The sequence below is a fragment of the Cyanistes caeruleus genome, chromosome 13, assembly GCF_971803275.1.
Source record: "Cyanistes caeruleus chromosome 13, bCyaCae1.hap1.1, whole genome shotgun sequence".
In the NCBI taxonomy this organism is placed as follows: domain Eukaryota; kingdom Metazoa; phylum Chordata; class Aves; order Passeriformes; family Paridae; genus Cyanistes; species Cyanistes caeruleus.
In genome coordinates this window covers 16,998,138-17,010,883 of record NC_141713.1, presented here as the reverse complement: position 1 = coordinate 17,010,883, position 12,746 = coordinate 16,998,138, and the positions used below count along the sequence as shown (strand labels likewise).

General features: G+C 38.8%; 1 protein-coding gene across 9 annotated transcripts in view; it reads left to right on the top strand.

The window, feature by feature from the left end:
* The window catches only part of ACSBG1 (acyl-CoA synthetase bubblegum family member 1), a 44,168-nt gene that overhangs the window by 29,012 nt on the left and 2,410 nt on the right, over positions 1-12,746 (top strand). For all 9 annotated transcript variants that reach the window (XM_086849250.1, XM_086849251.1, XM_086849252.1 and 6 more), the window contains 8 exons: positions 1,087-1,167; positions 3,597-3,746; positions 6,134-6,310; positions 6,790-6,971; positions 7,585-7,815; positions 8,381-8,598; positions 10,357-10,496; positions 11,515-11,761. In XM_086849250.1, coding sequence (XP_086705376.1) covers positions 1,087-1,167; positions 3,597-3,746; positions 6,134-6,310; positions 6,790-6,971; positions 7,585-7,815; positions 8,381-8,598; positions 10,357-10,496; positions 11,515-11,761 — 1,426 coding nt within the window. The remainder of the gene's footprint in view (positions 1-1,086; positions 1,168-3,596; positions 3,747-6,133; positions 6,311-6,789; positions 6,972-7,584; positions 7,816-8,380; positions 8,599-10,356; positions 10,497-11,514; positions 11,762-12,746) is intronic.

The following is a 12,746-nucleotide window of genomic DNA, read 5'->3' as shown; positions in this document are numbered from 1 at the left end:
AGGCAGGTGAAGAAAAAGTATTCTGAAGGTTTTATTCTGATTATTTTTGTTCTTTTAGTTCTGTTAATAAAGTTTTCTTCATACCTTTTAAGTTTTGAGCCTGTTTTGCCCTCCTCCTAATTCATAATTCACAACAGGAAATGGGTGAGTAATTCTAGTGGGTGCACTGGTGATTTTGGCACTAAACCCACCACATTGTTTGGTGCATTGGCCAGGACACTCAGATTAGTGAACCTAAACCACTACAGCTGTTGTGGACATGGAGAGAAGAATGCAAATGGAATAACTCTAGGGGTTTGGTTCATACACATTATGTAGAATAAGAGAGCTCTGGCCAGCACTGCTTTATCCAGCAGAGGGTTTTTTGAAACTTTTTTTCTGGAACCCAAGACTGAAATAATAAATCTCAATTGCTATCCTCCTAATAATATGTACATACTGGCTACCATCAAGCCACTGCTTTTGTATTGGCAAAATTCAGTTCAAAATGTGATTAACTGAAAGGCATCTGTGAGGCATGGGATCCCACAGAATTCTGTGAAATCAATGCTTCCTGCAGGCCATGCAAAGCACAAAATCACTGCTGTTTGCCTGTAAGCCTGCAGCTTTCTATTTTTATTTATCTTTACAATGTACATACAGCTTACTTTGCTTTTTTCTTTAAGGAAGTAGAACTTTTATTAGCAATTGAAAGGCAGTTTTTGCTGAGGGACTTTATCTCTATTAGTAATCACAGGTGAGGGTCAGCTTCTAGCTTGCCCTGCACTGTTCCTATATGTGCCCTTTTGTGCATTATGAGAAGGATGCTGAGGAGCCATTTCTGGTGTATTTTTCACTTTTTAGACCTTTTGACTGAACCTAGATTTCCTGGAGCAGACTGTGTAGTCTGTGTAGTTCCCTCCCACTTTCCTCTGCCTCTAGTTGAGCTAGTTGGTGATGAGTTTAGGGGAGAATATTTGGAGGTGGAGGAATATGGGAGGTTTCTGTGGCTGTCAAGCCATTACAGTTTTGGCAACATTAGAGTGGATAAAAACCCACACAAGACATGGATAATAAATAATAACTTTGTTTTAAAAAATGCAACAGATCTGGAATCGCTTGCCACACTTGAAGGCTGTGGTGCTATATAAGGACACCATTGCAGAGAGACATCCAAATTTGTACATGGTGAGTGAATACTAGAATAGAGGCATAACCAAATAATGCATGGGGTATTACCAGTTAATACATGGGATATTATTTATTTGATAAATTTCTACTGTGATTATATACCATTTAGAATGCATTGCTGTGTTCCAGCAAACACATTCAAAAGCTTTATCAGCTTTTTGTGTTTTATTTACCTTTGATACTTCACATTTAAAATATTTGCTTTACTGTCTGTCTTGTGTCTTCCTGATATTTAACTTGACTAGGTTATTGAAACACCTGTAGGTTTGAGGTGGGAATATGTACTCTCAAATGGTTAAAAATAAAATTGCTCCCTGATGCATGTGAATTCAGCAATTTTTAAAGAATGCAGTATTTTAACTGGACTACACATCATCAGATTTTAGGCTGAAAAGCTTTAACTGCAGAAAAAAATATATTGAAAAGAAATATAATGTATTCAGTCAGTATATAAAAATATAATGATCACTGAACAGCATAGAAATATTTTAAGTACTTGCAGTTTGGATAATCTGATAAGAAAAAACTCATCTGTGTTTTTTGTTCATATCTTGCATATAACTTAATAATAAACTGTTACTGTTCCAATAGTGTACATATTGGTATAGAGCATGCCTTGCATCTTGTACAATAAAAATATTAATACAAAGATGATCTTACTATTTAAAAAGATAAGGTGCTAGCATTTAATTCTTGAACAACTTGCACTTACTGAAATGTAAATGTGTGAGAATTTCTGTATTTTTAAACTCTGGTTCAGTGTTCAGGTGTTATGTTGGGCATTTTCTCAGAGGAGCAGGATAACTATGAGTGTCTGACAGTTGCCATAGTTTATGTCATCTAAAGGAAAAATTAGAGATCAGATCACCAAAGGCAGAAGTGATTGTTGCTGAGGTGTGATGCAGAGCAAACTACTGGCCCATGTGGCATTTGATGAAAGGGATTTGTGCCATTTGTGCCATGTGATGAGCAGCAGCAGGGACAGAGCTGGCTGAGCAGTGCGTGTTTCCAGAAGGCAAATGCAGAGTCAGGAGTGTGACTGTTTCTGTACCTTCCACACTCACTGGAATGCCAACACAGTCTGTTGCAGGTGCTGCTCAGTAAACAAAGCCTGAGCAACAGATTCTCAGTGATCAATGCATTCCACTGTGAGAATACAGTAAGGTCAGGAAACCAGGAACAGCTGCTTAGTGACCTACAAACAATTACAGCCTTCACACCACCAGGCTTTCCAGGAGCTTGTGAAATTGATGCAGCCATATTCTGTGGGAAGGGATAGAATATGACCTGCTAGAGAGCTGTGCAGTGCCTCTCTTTTCAGAGATGTGGTTTGTTGGAAGAAAGTATAAAACTGATGAGTTATCCTTAGGACAGCCTTACCACCCAAGAAAAGGAGGTTAAGGTGCCACAGAGGCTAACTTTTGTAATCTTAGTAGCCCAGTGTCAATGCCAGAGGTCTGAGAGAAGAAATTAAGTACCCTCAAGCAGAGACTCTCCTTTTTTACCTCTCATCATCCCCATTACTGCTTAGTAGTCCTAGATACAGCTCCAAGAAATCACTGAAAAATAAAGGTGCTGCATCTTGCATTTAAATAACACATTTCTGTAGCACAGTATGAATCACATGATTGCAATAGAAAACTGACAGTTTGCTTATCAATTTTCTTAAAAAATACTGTGATACTCTTAATTTCCAATTAACATTGTGATCAGTGCTACACTTAACAGCACTTCAGGGGTGTGCAACAGAAGCATCAGGGAGCAACCCATATAATACAGAGGAGCAAGTTCAGAATTCTTCTAGGCCAATTTGTGTGGCACAGAAGCCCAGTGTCATTAAAGTTTTATCTCACTCTAGAATGAGCCAAATTTGAATGGAAGCTATGACCAGTATCATATGCTGTTTCCTATAAAAGAGCACATAATTTGGGCAAACATTCATACATCTAGATAAAAATGCTTTTGCAAAGAAGTTTTCATTCAATTGCTTCATAGTTATATAGTATACAATGAATTATAGATGAGCTGTCACAAGTATACTCTTAAAAATGATGCATCCAGATTCCTTTAAATAATACTCAAAATCATTCTTACAGTGTGAGAGTGTAAGAGTTTTAGCCTCTGTGACTTATCCATAGTATTGATGGTGGAGGAGGAACAGTATTTCTATTCTTTCTTAGATATTGAAAAGACTCATGGCAGCACAGTTTTAGATAGTCTGATTGCAATTCACACATTAAGCTCTAAGACCTACCATAGACTCACCATATTTCTTCCATAGCCAAGATCTGGGGAAACTTGCCTTGGACACATGTTCAGAATAAGGCACTGAAATGTTCTAACATTTTTGAGACAGGAAAGATGCAGTAATGTGTCAATTTGTAAGAAGCCATTTGGTATCCTGCTTTTTCTGTTCCATGTTCTAGATGGAAGAGTTTCTGGAGCTGGGAGGTGATGTCTCTGACAGTACTTTGGATGACATTATTAACTCCCAGAAGCCAAATCAGTGCTGTGTTCTGATATACACCTCCGGAACAACTGGGAAGCCAAAAGGAGCCATGCTGAGTCATGACAATGTAGGTACTTTACACTCCTCCTGTAGCAGAGAAACAGCAAAGTGTGAGGATATGTATATGTATATCCTGTGGTTTTAAATGCCTGGTGCATCCTAGAGTCCTGAAATGATTTTGCTTTTACAGCATGGACAGTGTACTACAAAGCAATGTCCAAAGTGCAGTCAGCTGTTTCTGGTAAAGTACAGGCAAGGTAAAGAATGAAACTCCATTCAAACAACACTTCACAAAGCTGAACAGTTCTTTATGAAAATGAAATTTTTACCCACTGTATTTCTTGTGAGATCAAATGCATGAATTAATAAATATAATTCACAGATTGCCATGAAGTCTCTCAAGTGATGTCACAGGTCACTGTGAAATGAGCAAATCATATATATCAGCCAGCTACTATCAAAACAGCCTATGGACTGCTTTTGCAGATTTTATAAAAATTTGAGGTGGATGTGTAGGTTTTTTACTTTGCTGTTTCTTGTTCCTGGACTTGTGTGCAGGTTACTATGTCTGTCACTGGAGGATAATACAGCTCCAGTGCTCAGTGCTGCTGCTAACAGTAGCCATACCTGCATTGTTGCAAACAGAAAATTTCCAGTTACAGACAAAAGCAAAGTTGTTTGCTAAAAGGACCTTCCACAGAGGTTTGTTTGGAAAGATACGTGGTTGGTGGCTGAGCAAGAGTGGAAAGTGGTAGGGAACCTTTCTGAATACAAAGAGAATCTGTGAAAAGGGATGGTCTAAGATGAGACCTCACCCCTTAAAATAAAGCAGAAATTATTGCAGACATGCACAATGTGAAAACAGCAATTCACCCAAATGTAGGGAATTAGTGTAGTAGTACCTGGAAGCATAACATAATGAACCTGGCAAACAAAAAGGCTGATTTGATGTTGCAAATCTGTGCTCTTCTATCTCAAGAGTCTGGTGTCATTTCCATGCCAGCTGCCAAACTATTCTTGGCTGCTGATCACAAACAGGCTATTTTTATGTTGACAAAAAGTGGAAAGGACACCATGCCTCTAGCTCTGCTGCTACCTTCTTTAGTCAAAGATATTTGTCACTGTTCTTGTGCAAAACCAGTGCTGAATCAGACCTGCAAGACCCTCACAGATCTGCTGTAAGTGTGCCTGTGTGAGGCTTGGAGTAAAAGCAATGAATACAGACCCATCTTAAAGACATCCTGTTCTTCCTACTGTGTGAGTCTCCCATAGCTGCTTGTCCAGTGCTGCCACCTAAACCAGGATGGCCTGGCCTGGCAGCATGCTGCTCTTTAAAACCCTCTCTTGAGAATCTCTATTTCCTTAGGCCAAGCCTACACTTGTACCTTTTCATTTATTACAAAGGAGCTGACAGGAATGTGCTGTGATAACAGGAATACATTTTTGATTTTGTGTCCGTACTCTGCCATCTTGAACACTCTCATTCCTGTATCCTGCACTGCCCAGTTTGGATTACAGACTCCTCTGAGAAAGAGCTGTTTCTTTTTGTTGCTTGGGGTTTTCTGGTTTGCTTGGGGTTTTTTTGGAGGGCGTTGTTTGTTTTGGTTTTTTATTTTTGTGCACATATATCTTCTCCACTGTTTCTCACACCATCACATGTATTTATGGGTCTTCCATAAGTGTTCTGATGATGAAGATATGCATATTTTGCATCCTTGAACTGCATCTTCTGAGATAGTAGGAAATGGGAAGAAGGAGGGGAAAACATCATCCAGGTTCACTAAGAAGTCAAGCAACACAACTTCAAAACTATTCATGTGGGTGCTGCCTCTCATGAGAGTGGGTGTGTATGTGTCCCTTGGGAGCCACTGAATATCCCAGAGGAGCAGAGGGCAGTTCTTTTCTTCCTCCTGAATGCTTAGGGAGGGGATGATCAGTACCAGGCAATGAGCTTGTGGCTGATACTAAATTGTCCTTTTTTGCTCACTGATCACAGTGTATTTATTGTTCTTTTTCTAACTTGCAGATACAGCACTGGTGGAAGGTGCTGGTTTAATAGAAAGCCTACAGAGCTGGAGAGTTGCAAAGGAAGGGACAGATCAATTTGTTTCTTGTCCATCCAGCCCATGGCTGCCTGGCTCAGTGTGTCACTAGGGCATGGGGAGCTGCTAGTGCTCACAGCCCAGTCAGGCACCACAAATGCTGTATTTACTTACATTATCTGCTCTTCTGTATTGCTGCAAAGGTCGTCTGGGTTTTGGCAGTGTCCCCAGGGAACTGACAGTCTGGTGTGTGGTCAGTATTGCAAAGTCTTTCTGTGAGCACAGATTTTTCAGTTTCATTAGCACAGCAAGAGGATCCTTAGTTTGTGTTAAGAGGAAAAAGGGAAAAAAAAATAAAACCCAAACCAAAATCCTCACCGTATCTAATGTGTATTATTATTTATTTAAACAGATAACTTGGACATCAGCCCATTGCAGCAGAGCAGGAGGTATGCAACCTGCAGAGGTCCAACAGGAGTCTATAGTCAGTTATCTTCCACTCAGCCACATAGCTGCACAGATCTATGACCTGTGGACTGGAATCAAATGGGGAGAGCAAGTTTACTTTGCTGAGCCAGATGCTCTAAAGGTACCTTGTCTTGCATTACATCTAATTAAGATTGCACTTCTTTCTCTTAGAAAACATCACAAGGAGAGAATATGATATTTGAGAAGTTGTAGAGGATGAAGATTGAGAGTCCATTATTCTAAGAGTTATGGAAAAATAAAGTTTATCGTGATCCAGTGCTCTAGATTCTAATTCAAAGATATAATTCATATCCATAAGGTTCTTTTAAGGCTAAAGAAGTATAAGCAGTTTTTGGAGAAAAGGGAGGCAGAAGGAGCTAAACCATGTGTGTTTTTCCTCCTTGTGTATGTACCTCCCCCGATGTGTCAAACCTGACATATATTAGTGTATATGGCTGACTGAAGTGGGCTCAGCAGCCCTTCTTTATGTCCTACACATTTAGTGATGTTCTACAGAACTAAACATTCAGATTTTACTTCACCAAACCCCTTTGTCTCTTCTGTGTGCCTTTTGTTGAATTGATTTAATTATTATAACAGGGCAGCTTGATCAACACACTAAAAGATGTGCAGCCAACATCTCACATGGGAGTTCCCCGAGTATGGGAGAAAATAATGGAGAAGTTAAAGGATGCTTCTGCTCAGTCAGGATTTATGAAGAAAAAAATGCTGTCCTGGGCTATGTCACTTAGCTTGGAGAGGAACCTGAATGGCTCAAACAGGTATGTAGTAAAATGAGTGAGATTTCCAGCAACCTGCAAATTGCAATTTGCTTGTAATAAACCATGAAGCCTCAGTGAGACTCTTTGTATAAATGGGTAGAATTTGGCTTGGCAACACAGCAAATATTTAAATATAAAGCTCATTCCATGATATTCCTTTGCTCATCTTATTATTCAGCTTCTCAGATAGATCTTCAAATTTCAGCTTTCAGTGGTGTAGTTTCTCAGAGACACATTTACCTGATAAAAAATCAGGAATACAAGAGCTGTGTTGTATACAATATGTTTTTATAGATTCTTTATGTATTTGTTGAACTCGCATACCTCAGGAGTTGGAGGTAGGAAAGCTCAGAAGGTAGGAGAAATAGAAGACAGAAATAAATGAAATAATATGAAAAAAAATAAATAAATGAAAGAAAGATAGAATAAAAGTAAGGTGACACATTCATCTTCTTTCATTTATTCAGTAATAAACATTGCTTACTTATATTCTAACTTCTGTCAACACCCAAAACCAAATAAGAAATACATCTCCAAACAAGATCTGTGCCTGATTTTGTTTTGAAAACTTCTTCGGTTGCTCTGACTGACTTGTGTGTTTTGTACTCACCAGTGATCTAAAGCAGCTCTGGACAAGATTAGCAGACTACTTAGTGCTTGCAAAAATCCGCAGTGCACTTGGGCTTTCTTCCTGTCAGAAGCATTTTTCTGGTGCTGCTCCTCTCAATACAGAAACACTCTATTTCTTCTTGGGTCTGAACATCACCCTGTATGAAGCCTATGGGATGAGTGAGACCACAGGCCCACATTGCCTGTCTGGGCCTTACATTTACAGGCAGCACAGGTAACTTTGCTTTTATTACTATTTTTTTAATATGAGCTGCTTAATTTTATCTATGAAAAGAGTATTTACTAAGGCCAGCAAAGATACTACAGCTTATTTTATTTCCCCTGAGTGCACTGGCACTCTGTTGTGGATTTGGGAGTCAGAATAATTTCCAGGTCAGAATTTGAACATATTGACTCCATAGCACACTGTGCCAGGAGCACTGAAACTGAGCTATAGCATTATAGCCAAGCACAGTGACTAAATCTGACATATACCCTAGCCCTGGCCCAAGGGAGGAATGCAAGACCTCAAAACAAAAAATGGTTTTATGCCTGAGGATAGGGATGGGGGGAAGCAGCAAGCACAGGCCAACACAGACTTCCAGAAACTGCTCAGACACCCTGACAAATCTGCCCTAGTGAAGGAGCATTCCATGGCTGTCGGACAGCTACAGCACAGTGATATTTGCAGTCACAGATACTTTGACAGTTTCAGGGATTTGGCATGTTGGACAGCTTATCAGTATTATGTTTGATGTCTCTGTGATCCTTGTGGGGTTTTTTTTGCTCTTCTCTGGTAGCTGTGGTAAACCAGCACCTGGATGCAGAGTGAAACTGGTGGACAAAGATGCAGAAGGCAATGGAGAAATCTGTTTCTGGGGAAGGACTGTTTTCATGGGTTATTTAAATATGGAAGACAGAACAAAAGAAGCCTTTGATGAGGAGGGGTGGCTGCATTCTGGAGATTTAGGAAAACTAGACAAGGATGGCTTTCTCTATGTCACTGGAAGAATTAAAGGTAATAGACAAAATCTTGCTCTCTCTTTATGGTAAATGTTCAGCACTATTCAGTCATCTCTCAGATGTGGTCTGTCTACTGAAGTGACTTTCCTCTAATGCTGGCAGCATTGCCCTAACAGGAAGGTAAAATAAACTTTCCTATGAGAAAACCACAGTGTGCTCTGGGTTCAGGGAAGGTTTCCCTCTAGTCTGTAGTAGGTGGAGATGATTCAGTTCCTACAATAAGGCTTTTCATCTCCCAGACCTTTACTCAGTATTAATTACAATTAGCAATATAAACTACTAACACAGTTTCAAAGTGTCTTGTGTGATTTGAATGATATCATTAGGCTGTCCAGTCTCCCTTTGAGTCTTACCAAAGTGTCTTAATTGCACATTAGAATTTTGGACAGGAAGGAGAGGCACCCTGTGTTATACAGAAGTTGTTGCTGTAGGTCAGAGGTCAGTTCCTGTAGTGCCTGAGGTGAAGCGTTTGCAGAGACCAGAGCTGAGGCTCGAGAGCAGAAGGGAAAGCTGCAGCTGAAGCAATGCCCTTAGGTGTTATTACAGGATGCTGGCTGAAGGCTGATGAGACTGAGTCTGGTCACTTGCTGACTTGGAGGTTTTCTTTGTGATATGTATTAGGAAAGATGTAACTGAGGAAGATTGAAGAATGGAGTAAATATCAACTTGGAACACACAATGAATCACTAGGGAGATAACACAGATGAGTGAATTTGTCACAGGTAGCATGATGTCCTGCTAGGAATCAGGACTGGAGTTGTTACTATTAATAGCCTGCACCAAATGCAGCTGTCTTGATTTTAATTTGTTTTCTTGTCTGATTTATTTTCCTTTAGCATGGCAGTAACAACCCCTTGTCTCAATCCATAATATTTGTGTTTCTCTTATATCTGTCTTGATTGCTGAACTAATAGCAGTTACTCTAAATTGCAGGATAGGAAGACAATCTGGGACAAAATAACCATATGTCCAGTTTCATTGAAGTTTTAAATTGAAATCCAAAGAAGGACAATGAAAAACAAAGGACCAGAGAGATTGGTATAGGATCTGAGACAAAGACAGGAATACTGCAAAAAGAGGGTGGAATGAAAGGAAAAGTTAGACCTAGAAAAGTGTGTCTGTGTTATTTGGTGAAGCATGTTCTGAACTGCTGCAAAGACAATTATTTGAGGACAATGAGAAGTCACCAATATAACAAAAGCAAATAATTGGAATTTACTTAGAGAATATTCAAGTTTGTAATAATTTCATTGAATATATGTATTACACTTCAGAACAGATGTTGCTTTTATCAAGCCTTCCTCCAGTAGTAGCTTATTTTTGTCTGACCCCTCTTGGTGGATTTAAGAATAGTTTTTAATCATGATGTTAACAATGAAGTTGCTTTTTGGTGAGACAGCAACAATAGCATAGAGGGTGAATCCTATGCTAATTTGGAAGAGATGATCTCTCACAGAAAAATTCCAGTTATGTAACAGTCCCTTGAGAATAAACTGTTACTGGATTATGTAAAAAGTATCTGGAGCAAATACACCAAGGGAGATCTGAGAACTTGAGCACACGTTTGAAAAATAGTAGCATTTTAGTTTTGAAGGTAATTAATAGGATTTGTAGTATTTGGAAAATATTATCTTGGAAACAAAAGCACCTCTTATTTTTTATGTCAGGATAAGAAAAGCAGGTTGAGCCAAACATTAACCTAACATTTGGAATTTATTTGAATTCAACTAATAACCTTTCTTTTTTTGCCTAGATTTGATTATTACAGCTGGAGGTGAAAATGTGCCTCCAATTGCAATTGAAGATGCTGTTAAAAAAGAACTCCCAATTGTTAGTAATGCTATGGTCATTGGAGATAAGAAGAAGTTTTTGTCAATGTTCCTGACCCTAAAGGTAAACCAGTTTTATTACTGCCTTCAGTGAAGTTATACACCTGCACCTAACAAAAGAATAATAATTTTGAATCATTTATAAAAAAGAACTAAAATTAGATAGAAGGATGTTAGCAGGAGGAAAAAACATGAAACAACTACAGACAAATCCTGCTGGGTCTAAACTTAGGGTTACCTGATCTGCTAAAAATCCACATATTTACTGCTGTTTCTCCTACATATACAATAAGAGCTATTTTCTATTTAAATGCAAATTTTAATATTAGAAATGCTGGAAGATCGAGAAGTTTCTGGAACAGAACACAACAATAGTTTTTACGCTTACAGATGAGCAAAACAAACCAATATTTCTGTTATGGGCAAACCTGGAAACTTTCCAACAGAAACATTTCTCTCCAATTTGTTATTTTTATAACACAAGAATGATGACTGTGGAACAAAATAATTAATAGCCTTGCTGTGGTATAAGCTTCAATTGAGAAATCACTGTTTTCCTAAAACATCAGTTCTGTTTTCCTAAAACTTCAGTTCTGTGGACATACCTAGTGAATGCCACTGAGGTGTTTTCAAGTTGTTTACCTCTATGATTGATACTCCCTATCTTCAGGTACAATAGAAATACTAGTTTAAAAAGTCTAAGAACACTTCTATCTCAGGCTGTTTACATTACACCATAATTATTCCACCGAATGATGAGCTAAATGTTTCCCTGTAACAATGGAATCATTTGGAAAATATGGCAGAAATTCAAGGTCAGAGATGGACTCTATGGACTAATTAATTCACATGTTTTAAGTCTGTTCATGGCATCTGCATATAAGCTGAAAATATTTGCATTTGGTTGCCAAGTGGAAAGAAAAGCCCTTTATGATCTGTAGGTGTTTCTGCTTTTTAAGATACATCAAATATTTGTGTGTTTATCCTGAGCCTTCTACCCAAGGGGGAAGGGCCTGGGCAGCAAACCTGTTAATGCCTTTTAAGAATGAGCATTTCATTATTCACTTCATTTGATATTTTAGAGTGTGCTGGACCCAGATACATCAGATCCTACTGACATTCTCACAGAGCAAGCCAGAGACTTCTGCCAGAGGATTGGCAGTAAAGCCACCAAAGTGTCTGAGATTGTAGCTACGAGAGACCAGGCGATCTACAGGGCCATCCAGGAGGGAATCAACAGAGTCAACAGCACTGCTACCAACAGGGTTCACTGCATTCAGAAATGGATCATCCTGCCAAGAGATTTTTCCATTTCTGGTGGAGAACTAGGTAAGACTTACTGATTTATCTTGAGGTACACAAAGTTAAGAGGCTGCTGATCTAAGAATATTCAGTATAGGGAAAGTAAAAATGGTTATGCAGTGTGTGGTAAGGAATACAAAAATTGGAGTTTTTGCTGTCCACACATTTATGAATCTGTGCTCATTTGCAAGTAGAGTTCTTAAATTACAGATTGCTTTAGGTAATTAAACAATTTTGATTAATTCCTTGTGCATTAATAATTGTGTATTAATAACTTCCGGTAATAATAGTGTAAGTGATGCCTGGAATGGCTAGAACAGAGGCTAGACAGAGTTAAAAGAGAAAGGTATTTATTGAAAGGCCTTCACAAGGTACACCTTGGGCAGTGCAGGAGTTGTGCAGAGACTACACCCAAAAAGGACCACTATCACACTTTTTGGACAGATGTCAATTTGGTCCATTTGCATATCAGAGGTTCAATTACAGCTTCAGGTAGTGGAGTCTCATTCCCCCAGTTTGTCTGCCCTACTTCTCTGGAGTTTACATTTTTTGGGGCCTGTGAAAATAAGGTGACTTTGGGTTTCAGGCCTAGAGAGAATTTTTTTTTTTTTCAATAAAACAGGAGAACAGTAGCTGACAGGCTATGGAGTTTGAGAGTTATACACTAAAGCAGTACTGATCTGGAAAATATAAAAGCTAAAACTTAAGGCATCAAAAGTTTCTCTTTAAAAGAGAACAAACAAAAGAGGCAAGATAGTGAAAGCCTGATAATGGAGCCCAAAGCACATTACCAGGCTCTTTGAATAAACTGGGAATAGTTTAAAAGCTTTCAAAAATAATTTTTATGAAAACAGTAGCCAGTTACCACCCTTATCTGCAGCTCCCTTTGAAGTCCTCATGCTTATGTGGATGCAATCTCACAGATCACACTTGCTTCTCACTTTTAGCATTTATCTGTGCTTTAGAGGGGGGCATGTTCTTCCCAACAGGCTCTTCAATAAGAAACTTATGC